This window comes from Eufriesea mexicana, unplaced genomic scaffold (genome assembly GCF_001483705.2).
Source record: "Eufriesea mexicana isolate 0111107269 unplaced genomic scaffold, ASM148370v2 scaffold5394, whole genome shotgun sequence".
NCBI classification, from domain to species: Eukaryota; Metazoa; Arthropoda; class Insecta; order Hymenoptera; family Apidae; genus Eufriesea; species Eufriesea mexicana.
This window is the reverse complement of record NW_016913324.1, coordinates 261,339-284,511: the sequence shown is the minus strand read 5'-3', so window position 1 is coordinate 284,511 and position 23,173 is coordinate 261,339. Positions and strand designations below refer to the sequence as shown.

General features: G+C 45.8%; 2 protein-coding genes across 3 annotated transcripts; one reads left to right on the top strand and one right to left on the bottom strand.

Annotated features, from left to right (window-relative positions):
* Nucleotides 1-1,318: 1,318 nt before the first annotated feature.
* mEFTs (elongation factor Ts, mitochondrial) lies at nt 1,319-2,975 on the bottom strand. 2 transcript variants are annotated; one of them, XM_017906443.1, is made up of 5 exons: nt 2,895-2,975; nt 2,759-2,821; nt 2,232-2,387; nt 1,642-2,170; nt 1,319-1,533 (listed from the first exon to the last, which is right to left on the bottom strand). In XM_017906443.1, exons 3-5 carry the CDS (start codon nt 2,385-2,387, stop codon nt 1,319-1,321), a joined length of 900 nt encoding a protein of 299 aa, XP_017761932.1. In that variant the 5' UTR covers nt 2,759-2,821; nt 2,895-2,975. The 2 variants fall into 2 exon arrangements, with proteins under 2 accessions (XP_017761932.1, XP_017761930.1); XM_017906441.1 differs by lacking the exon at nt 2,895-2,975 and having other exon boundaries at nt 2,759-2,840.
* Nucleotides 2,976-3,360: 385 nt separating this feature from the next.
* Nucleotides 3,361-19,554, top strand: LOC108552052 (Dynein heavy chain at 36C). Its single transcript, XM_017906431.1, is given in 32 exon segments — nt 3,361-3,639; nt 3,751-3,905; nt 3,976-4,129; nt 4,212-4,361; nt 4,421-4,609; nt 4,684-4,787; nt 4,858-5,127; nt 5,208-5,512; nt 5,589-5,943; nt 7,144-7,580; nt 7,651-7,766; nt 7,850-9,235; nt 9,341-9,535; nt 9,608-9,739; nt 9,814-10,869; nt 11,204-11,369; nt 11,412-11,619; nt 11,711-12,716; nt 12,975-13,163; nt 13,270-14,348; nt 14,439-14,630; nt 14,687-14,913; nt 14,976-15,346; nt 15,512-15,692; nt 16,137-16,435; nt 16,523-16,687; nt 16,956-17,196; nt 17,328-17,617; nt 18,167-18,404; nt 18,480-18,631; nt 18,875-19,156; nt 19,348-19,554. Coding segments are annotated over 32 exon segments (10,776 nt in total).
* Nucleotides 19,555-23,173: the final 3,619 nt, after the last annotated feature.

Genomic DNA, 23,173 nt, shown 5'->3' with positions numbered 1-23,173 from the left:
CGTTCAAATAACGGAGACAACACAACGATCGCCATTACAACGTCCTACCGTTTCATAAAGATTAAGAGTATAAACGACTGTTACACACCTTATTATTGTATGAAAATTAAGTTTTATGTCTATTGCCTAGACTCCGTTTAAGTATTTTTATATAGATACATCAAGGAGAAAGTTTGGATAACTATAATTAATTGCCACCTAATATACTGAAGTTGTGTGAACAGTCGCATAAAAGTCGCTCATTTATTATAATGTTGCTGGAAGGGTGTTGTTTCTCCATGCGCGGACAGAAATGGCATCGGTACCTGTCAGTTGATCTTAAAGGATACGAGTAGTTTTTGAAGTTTATTTTATATGACGTGACGAGAAGCTGATGGACTGGAGAAATGACGAGTCCGACCATTCGAGCGGTTTGTCACTATTTCTCACATGTTGTGAATCCTTCTGTTTTATGGATATTAAATCACGTCTCTTCTCTTCTGCGAGTAGTTGAAAATTTTGCTTGGGATGAAAAAAGTTTTTTATCCAAGACTATGAGCGATATATGTTTATCAGTGGCATTAGGATGTAATGTTTGCTCCCAAGGAGTACAGGTTTACACAATTTGATTAATGTCAAATAATTCTTTTTATTTCTAATACATTATAATTCGTTATTTTATAAAATATTAATATTTCGATAATAGGCGAACTTTGGAAACTGTAAAGAGTCGAGGAGTTTTACCTCAGCTCTCGAACGTCTTGAATTGGAAGCAGAAATTGAATCTAAAAATGACACAATACCGCTTCGTCGAACTAGCGATGTACAAACTGAGCTATCTGATAATATTGACCAAGAATTATTCGGTCTAAATGCTAAAGACATGTTGTACAGGAAAACTGTTCAACATTCTGACATCTTGAACTTCCAAGTATGATTTTTAAAGTTTGATATTAATATCATGAAATGTATTAATGATAAAGTTGGATATTTTAGGGAGTTATGTATTCGCCAGAAGATATTGCTCGTTACTGGAAAAAGGATTCACGAATGTGGCTTTGGAAATCTGTGAAGCTCATGCGAAAGAGAAACAAATTAAAATCATCTAACATATGTGCAGTAGACAAAGAAAAAATAGAAGAGCAATGATTTAAATATTATTCCATTACTTTAGATATTCTTTGCATTTAGATTATTTTTTTTACTACTTTTTAAAATTTAATTTTTATATCTGCTTACATATTTTTTACCATAGAAGCATGGTAATACTTTTGTACAAAATATGTACAAAATTTAAATGTGACGAGTACATATATTTATTAAATGAATACCAGTCACATTAACCACAGGTTTCTACAATATCCAATATTTGCTTATTTTCACCCATTTCAAAACGTACGAAATCTAAAACTTCAACTTGCTCGGTTTGTAATAACTCTTGTATGCACAAGGAAGGATTAAATAAAAATTCTTGATACAGCATAGTAAGCTCATCATCTACATTGTCTGTAGGTATATCAACTTTTGTATCACCAATTTTGACTGGATTCATACCTAATATCAATTATTATCGAGTATTATTATTACAAATATTACAAACATTACATATACTCTTACAAGAGAAATAATGTAATAAATCGATTCAAAGATAAGTATAATTACCAATAATATGTTGGCATAGTTGCATTCCTAGAATTTCTTTGTTTTCATCAGATTTTAGAGCCACCAGTACTCCGTATCGTCCATAAGATGATGGCACTGGGTTTACAGGAGTTGGATGGGTACAGCCATATAGATGTACACCTGGTTGTACACTCATACATAATGCACGTCTTATATCGATGTTTTCTCCTATAAGTCCAATAGTCATTGCAGAATGATCTTTTAAACTTTTACCATCATTAGCACATAATTTATTTATCGATTCTGTAGATAACATGGTTTTTTTGACCAATAAATCTTGTTCAATTGTCATTCCATGTTGTAACACAGTATTAAGTACAATCTGTGCTAAATCATGAAACTTTTTATTCCTTGAAACAAAGTCTGTTTCGCAATTAATTTCAACAAGTGCTCCATGATTATTATTAGTAATCATTGCTATTAAACCTTGAGAAGTTACTCTGGATTTTAATTTTAATGCTTGACTCCAACCTTGAGACTGAGCTTGTTCGTTCAGCCATTGTTCAGCCTATAATAATTGAAAAATTAGCAATATTTCTAAGTAGGGCACAGTATAATAATTAACTTACCTTTTCCATGTCATTGTCATGGAGGTCTAAGGCCTTTTTACAATTTAAAAATGTATATCCAGTCTTCTTGCGTAACTTGCTTAATAATGCTTTATTTGATGCATAACAGAGTGCATAATTCGTATGTACCGAACGAAACAATTGACGTAGAATCATCTGAAATATACAATTTGTGTTATTTCATATATAAAAAGGAAATGAAAAAATGTTTTATGATCAAGACATAACCTAAAAATGTCTGAACTTCATTTCGATTTATATTTTATTTAACGGAAATAACATTATAATTTTAAAGGTAATTTTAAAAAGATAATTTCTTTTACAATTTTTACGAATCCTATAGAAACCAATCAATTTCGTTGCCTAGAAACTGTAATCAATTGCAATAATCTGTATTCTCTATTCCTAGTCTAATGATATTAAATGTACAGAAAAAAGGACTTTTAAAGCATTAAATTTTCACCATACAGTGACATTATTTGAACTATTAGTATTTTGAAGAAAAGATTATTTTGTAACATACTTACCGTGTATGTAATTTAAAAATTATGTATTTCAACTATTATACTTGACTCTGAAAGTGGCGCCGCCTGAAATGATACAAAATTCAATCATAAGGTAGAAATAAACATTAATTTTCTGATTTACATTTTGCTCTTTAACTTTTAATCTATTCGTATTCAAAATTTAAATCGATGCATTAATTATATGGTTATGTTTGGAGTAGTAACCATAATCCATTTTCAACATCATAGTTCTTCTAACAAGTAGTTTCGATATGGAATGTGATTGCGCGGAAGTGACATCGTGCGAGGGTACTTCGCATCCGGTGATTCAAAAAAAGCGCGCTAAATATATTTCGAAGATACCGAAAGGAAATGATACAAAAATTGAGCCGTTATTTTCTTTACCACCGGAATTAATGGAATGTATCAAGTGCAAAAGAAGACAAGAGAAGCGAAAGCAACGTAAATTCGAGGATACATATACAGGAAAGCGATTAAAAGTAGAAAATTTTCGTAGGTCAGCTAATCATTTCACTCTTTCTTTAATGTAGCATAAAATTGTAAAGAAAATTTTATAATGATAAACTAAATTATGCTTTAAAATAACGTTTACTTGCAGATTTATGGTCAGTTTAATCGTGAAGACCGAGTTACCGAATGCAAATGTAGATTTAAACAATGATCAAGACGTGAATCGATATTACAATTACATTTGTAATGGAAGTGATACCGTACATACAGTTGAGATTCAAGACGACATTGTGGAAAAGATATTACGTTTAATTCCATACTATTTGAGAGATAGATTTAATTACTTCACGGAAAGTTTACTGATCGAGATCAAGGATACGTACACGAGAAATATCAAGAAAGCGATATTGGAATATGCACTTCAAGATTCTGTAGAAAGTTATTCATATGAGGTTCGATTGCTACCTATGCTGAACTTTTTATAGCATATTTCATACATGTATCACGATATATTTGTTTCACAGAGATATTTTTCGCTTTAGCAGGAAGAAAGTAATAAAAGATGGCTTAAAGTAAAATATATTCAGCCTGGATTAAAGATCAAAGTCCGAGAATGCCAGAAATTTCTGCAGGACAACTTGCACCTCATAAACCCATGCATGAGAATGACGTTGGATCTTTGGGTTCGCGATTTCGGGTAAAAATATTTCTCATTTACCACGTGCACAACGTTTTTGGTCTATACACAAGGATAGATTTTCTTCCAGTGATTTCCGATTGATCGATTTAAAGAAAATTGCACAACATCCAGACAGCTGGGACGTGCTGGAATTTCACGAAATGATCAATAAGCAAATAGTCAAAGGACGGAGTACTTTGAAGAATGTTTGGTACACTGGAATACAGGATATATTCCTTGTGGTAAAATTTCGCTAATTATCATCGTGAATCCTACTTTATTCCACAAAAAAGAAACAAATCCTGATGATTTATTCCGCTGTAGAATAACAGAAAGCTATTAGTTCCAAGTCCGTTGCAGCGAGTACGATTCAGAAGGTTCTACGGATGCATTGGCAAAATAATGGAGTCGCAACTGTTGTCAATGTGCAAACACAGCTTAAAAGATTTCATGGACTTGATCATTCGCGGCCAGGTAAACCGTTTAATGCGCAAGATGGAACGAAGCACGCAGTAATTGTTCGTTACTTGTAGCCGATTAATTGCGAATTTAATGTGGACATAGTCGTTAGATCCAAAGAGCTCGCTTTCGATCCAACCTTTGAAAAATTTAAGGACGTCCTTTGCGGTATCCTGGACGACGTATGTCAAGCTGTTAGACGTTTCGACAAATTAGAAACTCAGCTCTACTTGGATTGGTCTGGTCCAGAGGATTTGTTAAAAGTATGAAATTCTCTATTTCGTATGTATATACGGTATTTTGCGTACAAATACTGTATTCGAAATTTTCCATGCAGCCACAGATAGAGCAACCCATAACGGAGAAACTGAAACTGGATATCATTGACTTGATTGATCGCGAGAAACTCATTCCAGAGCAGTTATTAGTGGAATTACAAATGTAATTCACATGAATAATTGATCCTCGTTGCAAGCCATAATTCTTAGCTTCTATTGTGTACTTTTCGCAGATACGAGCATTTATACAACGACGAGGAATATTATACGGTAGAACAGTTCGTGAAAAACGAGACGAAGAAGTTGGAAGATTACAAAAAGGAGATGAAACGTTATCACAATCTTATGCTGAATTTCCCGGTCCAGGTCGAAAGGACAGCTTTCTCTGGATTATTCAAGGTATCTCGACAGATTTTCATCGAGACGATCGTTGATAATATTTGTCGAATAAAATGTCTGCTCACGGACACGCTCGTCGAGAGGTATCAGAACATGTCCATAAAGTGAGTCTTCAATTACTTTTGAACAAGCATCGCGGAATTTATTCGCGATTGCATGATTAATAATGGCGTGCGCGGTTTAGAGTTGCAGAGGACTATCGAGCTATATCCGACCGTGCCCTGAGCATACCCGCCAATACGGCCGAACTGATGGAGCTTAAAAGCTTTATCAAGACAACCATAGAGGTCACTTTGAAGAATCTGGAGCAGAAACTTTACGAAATAATCAGGCATATTCTTCTGTTGTCCGATTATCGAGTACTCGAGGATAACGAAATAGATAGCAACAACGTGGCGTTTCAATGGTACCACAAGATTCCAGAAATACTGGAGGAAAACGAATCCATCGTCGCGAATAAGACAGTGGAGTTTCAGGAGGCCTTAAAAGGTGCTGAGACTCGAGGAAGAAAGAAAGGAAGAATACACTGCGATTGACTGATCGAAATTGTTTCTTATCTCAACAGTTAGGTATATTAGATTCGAAGAGGAATTGGAGTCTTATGCCAAACAAATAGAGGAGATTCAATATTGGGGAGACATCGCGGAGGTGTACAAGTATCAGAGGAGAGCGCAAAATTTAGAGAACCGACTGATCACCGCCATGGAGAAGATCGATAAGTTTAACGAAGAGGAAGCTGCGTTTGGTTGGGACATAACGCAATACCCACGCCGTAAGCAGATCGCTGATCAACTGAAGCCCTACAAGCAACTCTTTGATGCAATTTGCGAATTTCTGACTAAACAGGATAAGTGGCTAAACTCCATGGTCGGCACTTACAATCCCGAGGATATCGACAACGATGTAGGACACGCTTACAGGTCATAATCGTTTATTTTCTACGTCTCGCGGTACTATAATTTTCACCTCTTTCGTTTACGTCGGCAATTCGATAAATTTCCCCGGTAACCTTATATTTAACGATAAGAAGCGAAATATAATTTCCTGTCGGGGAAATAACGGCTAATGGAAATGGTTTACACGATGCAGGACGATCTATAAATTGGAGAGAAGTTTCCAAGAGCCAGATATGAGGCAGCTGGCAAGCAGCGTGCGGGAAAAAATCGAGGATTTCAGGGAATACATGCCGATTATATCTACGCTCGGCAATCCGGGGCTGAAGGATCGTCATTGGGAGCAAATTTCCGAAATCATAGCCATCCCGATAAAGGTCGATGCCGATTTAACCTTGGCCAGAGTTATAGACATGGGTCTAGCTCCGTACGTCAGTCAGTTCGAGAGCATCTCGGACAACGCCTCGAAGGAGAGCACTTTGGAGAAGGCCATCGACAAGATGCAGAAGGACTGGGCCGATTTGTCCTTCACGGTGAACCCTTTTAAAGACACTGGTACCTACGTCATTGCCGGAGTCGACGACATCCAGCTCCTCCTTGACGATCACATTATCAAGACAGTTACCATAAAGAACTCACCGAACATAAAACCGTTCGAGACAAGAATACTGTAAGGATCTCGATAAAATTTAGGAATAGTGGCTGATTAAATATCACTATTTTATGGAGGAATTGGCTTTTAAAATATTTCTATTTCAGGAACTGGGAGTATAAGCTCCACTTGCTACAAGATATCCTGGACCAGTGGCTACGTGTCCAGGCGATCTGGATGTACCTGGAGCCCATTTTCACGTCACCGGATATCCAGCAACAGATGCCAGACGAGGGAAGGAAATTTTCTGCAGTGGACAAAACGTGGCGCGACATTATGAAGACCGTTCACGCGGATCCTCGTGTCTTGGCGGTCATCGAGATCGATAAGATGTTGGAGCGGTTGAAGAAGAGCTATGGTTTATTAGAAGATATCCAGAAAGGCCTGAACGATTACCTCGAGAAGAAACGGCTCTTCTTCCCGAGGTTTTTCTTCCTTTCCAACGACGAGTTGCTGGAAATTCTATCCGAGACCAAGGACCCGACTCGGTGATAAAACCTGTCGTTATATTGATCGATCGCGAGAAATTAATTGTCAATCAACTTCCGAGAGAACGTCACCGTTATTCGTTTCAGCGTTCAACCGCATCTGAAGAAATGTTTCGAGGGAATACACAGGCTGAAGTTCAACAAAGACCTCGAGGTGCTGGCCATGCTGTCCACAGAGGACGAAGAGGTTAATCTGATCGAGATAATATCCACCTTGTCTGCGAGGGGGCAAGTGGAGAAATGGCTGGTCGAACTGGAGGCAATCATGCGAAAAAGTATACGGAACGAGGTGCTACAGGCGATACTGGCATATCCAACCAAATCGCGGAATATTTGGGTGCTGGAGTGGCCGGGCCAGACGATTCTTTGCGTTGGCAAAACGTACTGGACCTCACGTATAGAGGAATCGATGTTGTCCGGTGTGCAAGGTCTGAAGAACTACTTCGACCAGTGTCAGACAGAGCTGAACGAGGTCATACTGCTGATCAGGGGCAAATTGTCCAAACAGAACCGCATCACTTTGGGTGATTATCGAATTCTTTCGTCTCTGTATCAGTACAAAATGTAACAGTGTGTACATTCACGATTGCGTAGAAGCTTTGGTCACGCTGGATGTTCACGGGAAAGACGTGCTCGAGAATCTTTACCTGGACGAGGTGATCAAGAATACCGATTTCAGGTGGTTGTGCCATTTACGCTACTACTGGCTGGTAAGTTTCGCAGACTAATCGTTTCGCGGATTGAGAAAACGATTAGAACAGTGAGATTACCTCGTGGAACGTGGTTGTTTCAGGAGGAGAATATGTGGGCTTACATGATAAACTCGCAGCAACGTTATGGATACGAGTACCTAGGTAACTCTTCCAGGCTGGTGATAACACCTCTGACCGATCGATGCTACCGGACTCTGTTCGGTGCTCTGAGCCTTCACCTAGGCGGGGCCCCGGAAGGGCCAGCAGGGACTGGTAAAACGGAAACGACGAAGGACCTTGCTAAAGCGGTAGCCAAACAGTGCGTCGTCTTCAACTGTTCCGAGGGCCTGGATTACCTTGCTTTAGGGAAATTCTTCAAGGGATTAGCATCTTGCGGTGCCTGGTCCTGCTTCGACGAATTCAATCGTATCGATCTCGAGGTTCTCTCCGTGGTGGCGCAACAAATTCTAACTATCCAACGCGCGATACACAGCGACGCCGAGAAGATCATGTTCGAGGGGACGGAAATTTCTATAGATCCGACGTGCGCCATTTTCATCACGATGAATCCGGGTTACGCGGGAAGATCCGAGCTGCCGGACAATCTCAAGGCCCTATTCCGTCCCGTGGCCATGATGGTGCCGGATTACGCGCTGATCGCCGAGAACACGCTGTATTCTTACGGCTTTTATAACGGTAGACCTTTAGCCGTGAAGATCGTTACAGCTTACAGACTCTGCTCCGAGCAGCTGAGCAGTCAGCATCATTACGATTACGGCATGAGAGCCGTTAAATCAGTCCTCGTCGCAGCTGGCAACCTGAAGCTCAGATATCCCGAGGAGTCCGAGGACATTCTGATGCTGAGGAGTATACTAGACGTGAATTTGCCCAAGTTTCTGGTTCACGACCTACCGCTTTTCGAAGGCATTGCCTCGGACTTGTTTCCCGGCGTCGTTCTTCCTCCGCCAGATTATACTCACTTGAACGCGTGCACGAGGGATGCATGCGAGGCGGCCAACATCCAGTGCACCGACTTCTTTTTGCAGAAGATCCAGCAGATCTACGAAATGATGATCGTCAGGCACGGCTTCATGATCGTCGGCCTGCCGTTCGGCGGGAAAACCTCGGCTTACAGGATGCTGGCTAATTGTCTCGGCCTGCTGGAGGATCGAAAGCTGATGGACGAACATCGGGTGGAGATAACGGTTATCAATCCGAAGGCGATCACCATGGGCCAATTATACGGCCAGTTTGACCCGGCCTCGCACGAATGGAGCGACGGTGTGCTCGCTGTCAGTTACAGAGCTTTCGCGACTTCCACCAATCTGAATAGGAAGTGGTTGGTCTTCGACGGACCGGTGGACGCCCTGTGGATCGAGAATATGAACACTGTCCTGGACGACAATAAAAAGCTGTGCCTGACCTCCGGGGAAATTATCCAGCTGGCGCCTACCACCAGCTTAATTTTCGAGCCCATGGACCTGGAGGTAGACCACTGAAATGTATTTTCTAATCAAGCGATGATCTTCATTCTCCTGTTATCGTTGATGCTCTGTGTCGAGTAACGAAAGTGTCTGTAATCGGGAGGATAGGTCGCATCACCCGCCACCGTGTCAAGATGTGGCATGATTTACATGGAACCGGTCAGCTTGGGTTGGAAGCCGATACTGCTCTCGTGGTTGAACACCTTGCCATCCAGCTTCACCGATCACATTAAGAACCATTTGCACGATATGTACACGAGGTTCTGCCCTCCGTTACTGCACCTGCTACGACGGGGAGTCAAGGTTCGATAGGGTGTCGCTAGTAAATCAACGTAAATAATTTATTAACTTATATTTTTCCAAATTTTTCCACAGGAATTAATAACAATGCCAGACGCCAATTTGGTCAGATCGGTGACGTACTTGTTCGACTGTTTCCTGGACGATTACCACGACGAAAAGTATCTCCAAACCATATCGGATCTAGACATGAGGGCACAAATGGAGGTAAATGCTTCTGTTTTTACGTCCCAAGCTCTCCTGACGAATGGAGAAACTTACGAGTGTCAAGGGTGTTTCAGGGCTGTTTCTTCTTTTCCTGTATCTGGGCGATGGGCGGCACGTTAATGGTGGACTCTCGCGAATGGTTCAGTGATCTCTTCAGAGCGTTAACGGAGAGGGAATTTCCCGCTGATGTCAGAGAACGTTTCAACATTTCGGAGGAAACCACGGACCCATCGAAACCGTATGTGGTGAACTTGCCATTAACGGGTTTGGTGTTCGATTATAAGTACATCAAAGAGGGTAGAGGGAAATGGAGGCCTTGGATGGAGGATTTGCAAGACGCTCCTGCGATACCGAAAGACGTGCCAGTGAATCAGATAATTGTCCCGACGATCGAGACCGTTCGTTATTTTCATCTGTTCAAACTGCTGATCTGCCATCAGAAACCTGTCCTGCTGGTCGGGCCAACTGGTACCGGAAAGTCCGTGTACATCATGGAGTTTTTGTTAAAGAAGAACGATCCGGAAACCTTTAAGCCTCTTTTCGTGATATTTTCCGCGCAAACTAGCGCTAACCAGACCCAGGAGATCATCATGAACAAATTGGACAGGCGAAAGAAGGGGCTGTATGGAGCTCCGCCAGGAAAGCATTGGGTGGTTTTCGTGGACGACGTTTCCATGCCGCAGAAAGAAGAATACGGCGCTCAACCGCCCATAGAGCTGCTAAGACAGTGGCTGGACCACTGGACGTGGTATGATTTAAAGGAAGTGGCACCCATACATCTGGTGGACGTTCAGCTGGTTTGCGCAATGGGTCCACCGGCCAGCGGACTGGATGTTACGCCGCGATTCAAAAGGCACTTTTTCACGCTGGGAATTTCAGAGTTCTCCGACGACGTCCTCAACACCATCTTTACAACCATCGTTTCTTGGCACTTTAGCAACAAAGAATTTCCGGAATTTTTTTTCCCCAGCATCGAGTATATCGTGAGCGGCACGCTGGACATTTACAAGGAGACCAGGAAATACCTTTTGCCAACACCAGCGAAATGCCATTACTTGTTTAACTTGCGAGACTTCGCGAGGGTGATCCAGGGTGTGCTACTGTGCACCCCTGAGACCGTCACTGAGCCCGTATGTGTCTAAAAATCGGTAGATAAATTATTATTAATTAATTTTCGTTTCACGAGACGTTGCGATATTATGAAAATCGTCTTTGCGACATTTCGCTAATTTATTCGTGATAAACGAGCATAGTTATTTCGATCCGCATGGTCGGAAACTTGATTTCGATTGCTATTAATACACGGTGAGCCTCGAATGACGTCGAATGTCAATGTCGCGACCTCGATGACCTTTCGCGTCTTTCGAATAACCTCGAGTACCGATGACGAGGCCTCTTTGCGAGGTTAGGCTGACTTTAGATACGAAAATTATTTGCATCATTTCGACGTCTTGACGTTTTAAGGTACGGCTGAAGCGTCTATGGGTACACGAAGTGCTGCGAGTTTATGGCGATCGATTGGTAGACGATCATGACATTAAATGGCTCGTCGAGCAGATACGAAAAACCATGTCGGAATATATGGAAAAGGATCTGGACCACCTGTTCGAAGATTTACTCACCGCGTCCGGTGGCAAGGTACGTTGATATTCTTAAAGGGATAATTTCTTAGAACCTTAATTTCTCGTTCCTAACTATTTGGATTAGGTGACAGAAACGGAGCTTCGAAATCTGGTTTATTGCGACTTCCACGATCCACTAGCGGACAAGAAGCTGTACGTCGAAGTGGCGGATTTGGATTACCTCGCGGTCGTAGCCGAAGAATATCTCGAAGAGTATAATTCGATTTCGAGGACTCCGATGACTCTTGTCTTGTTCAGGTCTCAATTTCGCTTATTGCTGCGCACCCAGCGTCCCGGGTGAAAGAGAAACGACGAAAACGTCTTCTATATTTCATTTTATCTTCGCTAGGTTCGCCGTGGAGCATCTGTCAAAGATCACTCGTATAATGATGCAGCCCCGGAGTCACGCGCTGTTAATCGGAGTAGGTGGTTCAGGACGTCAGTCGTTGACGAAATTGGCAGCACATATCTCGGATTACGAGTTGTTCCAGGTGGAAATGTCTCAACAGTATGGACGTTACGAATGGCACGAGGATGTGAAAGATATATTAAGAAAGAGCGCGGCGAGCGAGCTGCACACCGTCTTCATGTTCTTGGATACACAGATTAAAGAGGAAACCTTCCTCGAGGACATCAGCAATCTGCTAAACTCCGGAGAAGTGCCGAATATATTCGCCGCTGACGAGATCTCGGATATCTGCGAGAAGATGAGAGTGATCGATCGTCAGAGGGACAGATCCCTGCAGACCGATGGAAGTCCCGTGGCCTTGTTCAATTTCTTCGTGCAGACTGTCCGTGAGCACTTGCACGTGGTGGTCACTATGTCGCCTATCGGCGAAAATTTCCGTGTCAGGATACGAAAATTCCCCGCGCTGGTGAACTGCTGCACGATAGACTGGCTGCAACCTTGGCCCGAGGACGCGTTAGTCGCCGTGGCGACTAAATTCCTGGACGAGGTGGAGCTAACAGAGAAGGAACGAGCCGCCTGCATAGAGATGTGCCAATTCTTCCACGTATCCACGCAGGACTTGTCGCAGGAGTTCCTGAAGAAGACGAAGCGGCACAACTACGTTACTCCGACCTCGTACCTGGAGCTCATCAACACTTTCAAGGATCTGCTGGCGAAAAAAAGGAAGGAGGCGGTCGATGGGAAGAGGAGGTACGAGGCAGGCTTGGAAAAGTTGGATAGTACTCATAGGCAAGTGGAGAAGATGCAAGAGATTTTAGTCGCGCTACAACCGAAGCTCCTCGTCGCCGCTAAGGACGTGGAAGCCATGTTTCTCGACGTTCAAAAGGAAAGCGACGAGGCGGCTGCCATGGAGCAAGTAGTGAAGGTGGACGAGGAGGCCGCTAAGGTAAGGTGTTGCCGGCTTAAAGATCACAGTCACTTATGATTTTATTTAGGAAGCTTTTGCCTGTAAAGAGCACTCGACTTGTTTCCTCGCGTTTTCTAATTACTCTTGTCCAAGCCTCTTTCACCTTGCGTTACGTTAATATTAACGTGATTTCGAGCAACGAAAATTGTACAGGACCAGGTTGCAACGTTTGGAAAGAATAGCTTTTTAGATTTTATCTTGATATCTTGTCGAATTTGAAAATTATTGGATCACCAGGTCGTTGCGGACCAAGCCGAGGCCATTCGTCTGGAATGCGACGCCGATCTGCAGGAAGTGATGCCTATATTAAACGCGGCCAACGATGCCTTGAACACCCTGACTCCACAGGATATTCAAATAGTGAGATCCATGAAACGACCACCAGCCGGTGTTCGGTTAGTGATGGAAGCAGTTTGCATTCTGAAGGTACCTTCACTCTGCTGAGCTCGCCCTATAGCCAATAGCCAAAGCATCTAGCATTAACTACCAATAACGAGATAACGAAACAACGAATTCTATCTTATCCTATTAGGACGTAAAACCGGAGAAGGTCAAAACCGAGGAGGGAACCGTCGATGACTACTGGAAGCCATCTCTTCGCATGTTGAGCGACATGAAGTTCCTCGAATCGCTGTTAAACTACGACAAGGACAACATTCCCGAGAGGATCATGACAAAAATCCGTACCGCTATTCTGACAAATCCAAACTTCGACCCAGAGAGAATCAGAAACGTGTCCACTGCCTGCGAAGGTCTGTGCAGATGGGTGTTCGCGCTCTCGGAGTACGACAAAGTAGCGAAGATCGTGGCCCCGAAGAAGCAAGCCCTGGCACAGGCAGAGGCCGACTACAGCGAGGCTATGACGCAGTTGAACTTGAAGAGAAGTCAGCTTCAAGAGGTGAGGGACAGGTTGGCCAAGCTGGAGGAGCTGTTGGATCAACGTAGGGCGGAGTATCAGGCGATGACGGATGAAGTGAACGAGTGCGAGGCGAAATTAAGAAGGGCCAGAGAGCTGATTGGCGGCTTGGGTGGAGAGTACACCAGATGGTCCGATACCGCGAAAGAGCTGGGCGAGCGTTATTACAAACTGACAGGAGACATTCTCATCGGTTCTGGCATCGTGGCCTATTTGGGGGTGTTCACCACTCAGTACAGGCAGCAGCAGACTGACAATTGGGTGCAGATCTGCACCGATTTGGAAATAGTTTGCACGAAGGACTATCAGCTTACTCAGATCCTAGGCGATCCTGTGCTGATACGCTCGTGGAACATCTTTGGCCTGCCTACCGATTTGTTCTCGATAGATAACGGGATAATTGTCACGAACTCTCGACGATGGCCTCTGATGATCGACCCTCAGGGCCAGGCTAACAAGTGGGTGAAGAATATGGAGAAGGAGAACAATATCAACGTGATCAGACTGTCGCAGACCGATTACATGAGAGTCTTGGAGAATGCCATCCAGTTTGGACAACCGGTTCTATTGGAGAACGTCGGCGAGGAGCTCGATGCAGCTCTGGAACCGCTTCTGATGAAGCAAACCTTCAGAGCAGGTGGCACGCTGTGCATCAAGGTTGGAGACTCCATCATCGAGTACTCGGATAGCTTTCGGTATTGGGTTCACTTACATTTATTAGATCAGAATTGCAGCTTGCACGTCGAATGCAAGATCTTCTCGTTCATCGTCGTCGCTCTTCGCAGGTTTTACATCACGACCAAATTGCGAAATCCTCATTACCTACCCGAAGTAGCAGTGAAGGTAACGTTACTAAATTTCATGATCACGCCGATGGGACTGGAAGATCAGCTACTGGGTATCGTGGTAGCCAAAGAACGGCCAGACTTGGAGGCCGAGAAGAACCAACTGATCGTTCAAGGAGCTGCCAATAAGAAGTACATTAACGTTCTATCGCGTTTCTTCGATGTTCATCAGCGACGTTGTTTCGTAGGAAACTGAAGGAGATCGAAGACCAAATTCTGGAGGTGCTCTCGACCGCGGAAGGGAATATCCTGGAGGACGAAACTGCGATCAGCGTGCTCAGTTCGTCCAAGAACCTCTCCGACGAGATCATCGTGAAGCAAACCGCTGCCGAGGTCACGGAAAAATCCATCGACGCCGCGAGATTAGAGTACACGCCCATAGCGACTTATAGCACTGTCCTGTTCTTCACTATCGGTACGTTTCGAGTTGCTCCTTCGGTCCAAACAGGAATTCGCCTAATTTGACATATTTCGCAGCCGTTTTAGCGAACATCGATCCAATGTATCAGTACTCGTTGGTCTGGTTCGTGAATCTCTTTAAGAACACCATCGACAACACGGAAACGGTGGAAGACATTCAGCAACGACTGAAGGATCTCACGAAGCACTTCACACACTCCCTCTACGTGAACATATGTCGATCGTTATTCGAGAAGGACAAGCTTTTATTCTCGCTGCTGCTTTCAGTGAACCTGCTGAATAAGCAGGGAAAAGTCTCGATGCCCCAATGGATGTTTCTGTTGACCGGCGGCGTTGGCCTTGAGAATCCTTTCGCAAACCCCACGCAATGGCTACCCTCGAAATCCTGGGACGAATTGTGTCGTTTGGACGGTATACCAGGCTTCGAGGTAGGGCATAACCCGATAAAGGCGAGAACGAAGCGGGGAGTAACGTTGTTTCGCGTTCGTCGCTGTTTCCCAACGCTTCCCCGCCTCGTTTCCCAACAATTTCGACCTTAATCGTTGGTTTCTCCATACTCACGCCGGGCTGCTTCCCGTTTTCCTTTCGTTTAGGGATTCAAAGACTCGTTCGAGAAAAACCTAGACGCTTGGAAGACCGTCTTTGATCATATGGAGCCGCACACTTTAACGTTCCCCGCGCCTTACAACGAGCTCGCCCCTTTTGAGAGAATGCTCGTGCTGCGATGTATTCGTCCTGACAAAGTCATGCCGGGCGTCCAGCAATTTGTGGAAGGTAAGAAACCTTCGCGTTGGAACATCTTTCCTCGTTGAACGGAGCGACAACCCGACGCTGTGTCTTCCTTTGCATATTTATTAAAAAGAATGTTCCGCGCAGCCGCCAAGAAGCTTTATTTCGTACAAAAGGCTCGTAACGAAAGTCGAGGTACACCGACGAAGAAGAGGAGGGAACGTGTGCGAGCGAAAGGAACGAAAAGAATGCAACGATTTAACCCTTATCGGACGCTAGCTTCCTATACGTGATTCTCATTAGGTTGTAGCTGGTTTCGGTAAACATGCGAATAGATTCACGTCTTGTCATCTCCCACACAGCGACAAAATATTATTGTCACGTGAGAGGTGACTTACGACCGATAAGGGTTAATATGTCTATATAGCCATAGTCGTTGTATCGCGAGTTTCGTTGTAAAGCGAACAATGTTGCGCTAATTTCTGCCAGAGCAACTGGGCCGTCAGTACATCGAGCCGCCGCCCTTCGACCTGGTATCGTCGTTCGCGGATTCGTATTCCTGCATTCCCCTCATATTCGTGCTGACGCCTGGCGCGGATCCCATGGCGATTCTACTGAAATTCGCCGACGATCAGGGTTTCGGCACCAACCGACTGTTCTCCCTGTCTTTGGGTCAAGGACAAGGAGTTATCGCCGCCCAGCTTATCGACGAGGGAGTGAAAAATGGCACCTGGGTGGTTCTGCAGAATTGTCACCTTGCCAAGAGCTTTATGCCGCTATTGGAGAAGGTATCGTCGAATCTCGGACTGACCATTGAACCACGTCACTAGCGATGGATCACGGTGTTTGAAAGGGGAAAAAGAACTTTCTTTCAGATCTGCGAGAGCTTCACTCCGGAAACCGTGCACCCAGACTTTCGATTATGGCTGACCAGCTACCCCGTGGACCATTTCCCAGTCAGCGTTCTTCAGAACGGGGTTAAAATGACCAACGAACCACCGAAAGGACTCAGGGCGAATATAATCAGGTCCTTTTTACAGGTAACGAAGAAGAGACTGCATAGAGTCTATAGCAGAGTTTCTCAATAGCCACAGGGCCTTTTAGAGGTCTCGAGAAAATAGAATTACGAAACCACGGAGACGAGGGTAACGCAAACATCTACGAGCATTTATTTCAGAAATTCTGATTATTTTTCGATGTACCGAAACAGCGAAACAACGAGAAAAGTTGAGAAACTCTGATCTAGGAGGTGGATGTAATCGAATCCTGGTTACTCGATATATTCTCGATCCTTTCTTTCTCTACAAGGACCCGATATGCGACGAGGAGTTCTTCGAAACGTCCAAACAATCGCAGGTGTTCAAGAAGCTACTATTTTCTCTGTGTTTCTTCCACGCGATCGTGCAGGAACGCAGAAAGTTCGGGCCGATCGGTTGGAATAATCAATACGAGTTCAACGAGACCGATCTGCGGATCAGTGCGTTGCAGCTGAAGATTTTCTTGGACCAGTACGACGACGTTCAGTTCACTGCCTTAAAATATTTGACAGGTATCAGAGCTTTCCCTTCTGAATCCTTAAACGCGGTTGTCAATTGTTTACTTTCGTTTCCAAGATTGACCCGTGAGAAGATAGTGATTTTGGTGACAAGGATAATTAGATCGTTTAATTTATCTTTACAGGCGAGTGCAACTATGGCGGCCGAGTGACAGACGAGTGGGACAGAAGAACTTTGACCACGATCCTCGAAAGATTCTACTGCGTGGGTGTGATCGCTGAGAAGAAATACCTGTTCGACCCCAGTGGCATATACTACGTGCCGGAAGTCAGCCAGCATAGCGAATTTCTCGATTACGTTTGGTCTCTGCCAATGGCTACCGCGCCTAGCGTCTTCGGGATGAACGAGAACGCAGACATCATCAAGGATCAGCAGGAGACTACCTTGATGCTGTCGTCTATATTGGCCACGCAGGTGAGGGCATTTCCAAACGATACTCGATTTTTATCCATAAAAGATTCATTATGTTTCAACGTGTTTCATCGCTATCCAGACTATCCAGGGTGTGAAAGTAAGTAATTTCGAAATAAAATTTCAATTTAGAGAATATGGTAATATGATATATGTATTTTATTGTGCCTGCGGATGACAGCTGAGGAAGTCGAGGAGGAAGGTAAGAGGATGCTAAATCCTGTCATTTAACGTATTCCAGCAATTTCGATAGTTGGCGTGGTTCGCGTTGGTATTCCACGGAAGCAAGAACATTCCCTTCTAGTTTACCGTCGACACGATGCGTATCAAAAATACCCTTCGCTCCCGTTGCGGGAAATCCCGACTGCTGGTATCACGGGGCGGTCGTTATCATTATCTTCGTTCATTAATTTCGAGACAATTAAGGCGTGTACGCGGTCGCCTCGGCTCGCCTCGTGTTTCACAAATATAATAGGATTCCTTAAATGTATTCTGCGTGACGAATCGTGCGGACGACTAACGAGGCCCTGTGTTGCTCCGTCCTCCAATTAGGACACCGGAGAAACGGAAACAGACGTAGGAAAATCACCCGACGAGATCGTCTACGGTGTAGCGTCTGATATTCTGTCAAAGTTGCCCGACGACTTCGATCTGGCGGATGCACTCGAGAAATACCCGACGTTATATAATCAAAGCATGAACACGGTGCTGGTCCAGGAAATGGGAAGATTCAACAAGCTTCTGCAAACGATCAGGAATAGCCTCATAAATGTTCAGAAAGCGATCAAAGGTAAACGGCTAAGCTTGTGACGGCCAGCCGCTCTGTGTCTATCGATTTTTCACGGCTTCGTGAACTTAATCTAAGGTCTGGTGATCATGAACCCGGACCTCGAGGAGGTCTACGTATCGATAATTACTGGAAAGATACCGAAGATGTGGATGACGAACTCTTATCCGTCGTTGAAGCCGCTCGGCAGCTACGTTCAGGATTTCTTAAAGAGGCTAGCTTTCCTTCAGGTAAACACTCGCGTACTTTCCACCTATGTAATCGTTTAACCTCTTTACCGACCAATTTATCGGATGGGTCTTGCAGGGGGTCGTTAATTTTCATTTTTAGGCAGAAAATTTCAGGTAGGATTTCGTATATGTACATCTAAGAACATTTATTGACAGTTTATTGACAGCCTAATGAGTATTCGTTTGTTTTACAAATTTTCCTCGGTGAAGATCTATTATTCTATTGTTCTACCTGGATTTCAGCTATGGTACGACGAGGGTGCACCATCGACCTTTTGGATCTCGGGTTTCTACTTCACTCAAGCGTTTCTCACGGGTGCACGTCAAAACTACGCGAGAAAGTACTCGATACCGATAGATCTGCTCGTGTACGATTTCATCCCTTTGAAGGGAACCGATTTCCCGGAGCCTCCAGCCGACGGCGTTTACGTGCACGGTCTGTTCCTCGACGGGGCACGTTTCAATAGGACGACGATGAAGCTCGACGAGTCGTTGCCGAAAATTTTGTACGACGTGGTTCCTTACGTGAGTAGTATCCGAGTATCTCTTGCTCCGTTCGAGAAAGAGAAAAACCCTTGGTCCCTTCGCGCCCTCCCGCTTCTCGTTCCTCGAGATCTCTTATCTATCCATTCCCCGAGAGCGTTTCGCGTATTTTCCTCACGCCTGGTGAGCAAGCAATCGAATTCTCCTGCAATCTGTCTCGTTCGTTCCGGCAGATTTGGCTGATACCGATGAAGAAGGACGATGTGCCGGAGAGGCACACGTACACCTGCCCCGTGTACAAAACCACAGAGAGAAAAGGTGTTCTGTCTACGACCGGCCACTCGACCAACTTCGTAATCGCCATATGGCTCCCGACGGACCATTCGCCCGAGCACTGGATCCTGCGAGGCGTAGCCATGATCTGCCAATTGTCCGATTAAAGCGACCATCCTGTCGAAACAACGTTTATTTTACCGTCGGTTTACGTATCGCCTAACCCTCGTGCCACCTCGTCCATCATCGTTATCACCCTATCCTTATCCGGGATAATTTCGTTCGGCGAAGCGATGGGAAACTTCGTACGTTAATTCGATTCTTCTAGGAGAGCTCGTTCCGATCGTCTCCGCGCTTATCGCCCCTATCGCGATAAAAATGAATCGAATCTGTAACTCCTCTCGTCATCGATCATCGCCCAAAAGCGATCGATCCACTCTCCGAGCCCCCTATGGAACCCGAAACTCGGTAACTCTCCGCGTTTTCAAATCCGCGAATAACACGATAGGGCTACAAAGAGGGCGTTTTTCACGAAGCAAAATTCCCGGAAGACGATCGTAGATCTTGAAGGAAAATCGTGGTCTGTAACGGCGCTACAACAGGTGGCGATACATCCGGGTCACAGGCCGATCCTCCTCTCGGCTGCCGATCAATCGAGCGTCCAACGTCTTTGTAAAAATCTTCAAACGATCCCGGCTAAAAAAAAGCCAGTCGCCTGGGCAGAAACAGAGGAAGCGTGGCTCAGCGATATCGCGATAAAAGAGAGAGAGGGGGAGAGAGAGAGAGAGAGAGAGAGAGAGAGAGAGAGGTGGAGAAAGGGCAGAGAAAGAAATTGGCGTGGACGCAGGTGAGGCCAGCCTGGCTGGCTGGCTGGCTGGCTAGCTACCTAGCTAGCTGGCTTGCTGGCTGGATGGCTGGCTAGCTGGCTGGCTGGCCACCGGGGCCGATTTCCGATACAGCCCTTGTCCGTTCGACAAACCGGCGCGAGCGTATCCGCCGCAAAATCGGGATTCCTATGCAAACGGTTATCGTAAATATTGCAAGCGGTATCAAGAGCTCGCAGCCAGGTGCAGGAGAGATTTCGAAGGCAGCGTACGTCCGCAGGAGATAGCAGGGTTCGCGACGAGGAGCAGCCAGGGTGGGCGGAGGAGGGAAACGCATAGAGAAACATAAAGACAGAGAGAGAAAGGGAGATGGAGATGGAAAGAGGGAGGAAGAGAGAGAGAGAGAGAGAGAGAGAAAGAGCGGATAGGATGAAAAACAGTAGGATGAGGAGGAACGGTGGAAAGAGAGAGGTGAGCACGGGTATATTCAGAGGCAACGGGAGGCAGGTCGGTTCGGGGGTGGCTGGTGGGTGGCTTCAGGGGTTGTTGGCGGCACCCTGTCTACCCGCACTGAGATCGCCGGAGGCTCGTTGCCTAGCGACCTCGTATTGATCTCTCCCCGTATCTCGGCTTTTCCCCTTTCCCACGTGATTCTCTCCTCCCCTTTTGCTTCTCTCCTACAACCCCCTCGCCGTCCCGCGTTTGCCTAACCCTCTCCTCGCGGTCCCCTTCATCGCGTTCCTGTCTTCGTTTCTTTTCCTCTCCTTCCCTCGCTCCTTTTTTGTCCACCGTATCCCTCGCTCTCCTTCTCTCTTCTCCTCGGGTTCAGACCTTTTCTTTTCTTTTCCTTTCCACCCTTTCCATTTTCTTTTTCCTTTTCCCTTCTCCCTTCGTTCCGCGATTCCTTCCGTTCGCCTCCGTTGTACAGGTTCCTCCTGTTTGCGCGTTTCGAGTGCTTTCAGCCCGGGCCGGCGGAGAAGAACCGACGACGACGTTGCTGACCGAGGACCGAGATGACGGCACCGCGATCGAACGATGATTCGATGAAAATCCGCGGTACCTCGCGTTATACGCGGATCACGGCTCGACGGTCATGGCGGCGGTCCCTGGAAACTTTTACCCGAGACTCGAGCTTTCTCTTGGCCAGTTTAAAAAATTCCGAAGCGGTTCCCTTCCCAGGCACCGAACTGCTCGCTTTCATTTATTCATCCCGTTTTCTTTCTTCCTTCCTTCCTTTTTCCCTTTTCTTTTTTCGCTCGCGGTAAAACGCTGACTGGTAGAATCAGCTTCACGCTGGAGTAATCCGGTGAATTATAGACGAGCGTTCGGCTTATGATTCCGCGTGCTGATTCCAAGCGACACGGGCGTCCCCGGGCCGCGGCGACGGAAGCGAGCGGAAAGCTCGGGGAGACGCGCGAATACGTCGATGATTCGCGTGATTCGCGGCACCGTGAAGGAACCGGTGCAAGAAAGTTGAAGGACCCGCCAGCAGTTGGTAAACAGAGGCCTCCTGCTCGCGTTACCCGGCCCACCCTTCCTCCCGGGGATTAGATTTCGACTGTGCCCGGGGATCGGTGGCGGGAGGTTGATAAATATTCATTTATCTCGATGCAACGTCGAACGAGAGCCTCGAAAGGATGTAATTAAAGCCTGCACAGCGACAGCGATGCTCGATATCGACGTCCTCCCACGACCGATCTCTCGATCGCTATGGGGCCCGGTGGTTCGCGGGCACTTGAACCCCGTTTCCTGCACCGGATGGAACCACGTGGACTCGAAACGGAGTCGAGGAGCCGTTTTCGAGTCGAGGATTTCTCTGGAAAAGGGGCAGCAGAGGGGAGCGTATCCGTATCTCTTCCGCTAGGTTGGCTCGATCGGACATTTTTACACGCTGTAAGCTGCCCGACGTCGTCGCGGTCAACCGTTTCCATCGGTCGGTGGTCGAATTGCTTGCAACGTCCTCTGACCGCCGAGATTCCGCTCTCCCGGAACCGTTTATTCCCTCTTCACCGAATAATCAACCCCTTTCCCTGTCCTATCGATCTAACTCCGGCTGCTGCTTCAAAGTACTCGAAAAAGGAAAAAAAGAGGGAAGACAGGTAACATCCCGTGTAAATCGATTCGGCAGCGAATCCACTCGTGAAGGGACAGCCGTTAATCGCGCTCCACGGTCGCATAAAATCAACTAATTTGCAATCAACGCGTATCGGAGCGCGGCTTTCTCGTGCTGGAACATGTCACCTGAATGAAATTTATTCGTCGATCGAGGCAGAGCCGCGGAGAGGGTGGAAGCTCGCCTCTTGTTTCGTCGCGCACCCCTCGTTGCCCGTGCGAGCCTCTTTCCATCGGAAAAGTGACCTTCATCTGAATTTCTTTGTCACGCCGGAGGAGATGGCGCGAGAGAATTTGGCAGTCTGGTCAAGGGACGGCGTCGGAAAATGGCATACCCCTGGCTTTTACCTACCACCGAGCCTTTGCCGCTCGATGGCACGCCGTTCGAGGTGTACGGATTATCGCGAGGCTGCTTTCGCGCTTGACCAGCCTTCGCGACGCTTCATCCACGAGAGAAAGGAGAGAGAGAGAGAGATAACGAGCGTGCTTTTACCTCGAGGAAAGGTTTGATTGATGAGGGACACTGATGAGGCTCGTCGAGGACTTTCGGCAAGCTCCGATAGCGATTTCTCCCCCGTTTTCTTCTCCCCCGTTGATATTTATCATCTCGCTAGGCGATTTCGTGGATCATCGCGAGCTCGATGATCGAATTTCGCGAGCTTCGGGATCTCTGTTCCCGTCACTGCGAAACGGTGACGCAGTTGCGACGGGAATACGACTGCTTGTCGTCCCTCTTTCACCCGCGCAAGGGTGAAGGGATGTAATGGACGAAAAATGGCGGGGTAAACGGGAACGAGAGTTAACAAGCGCTCGCTCGGATTATCCTTTATCGCGTGATCAACCCGGCGAC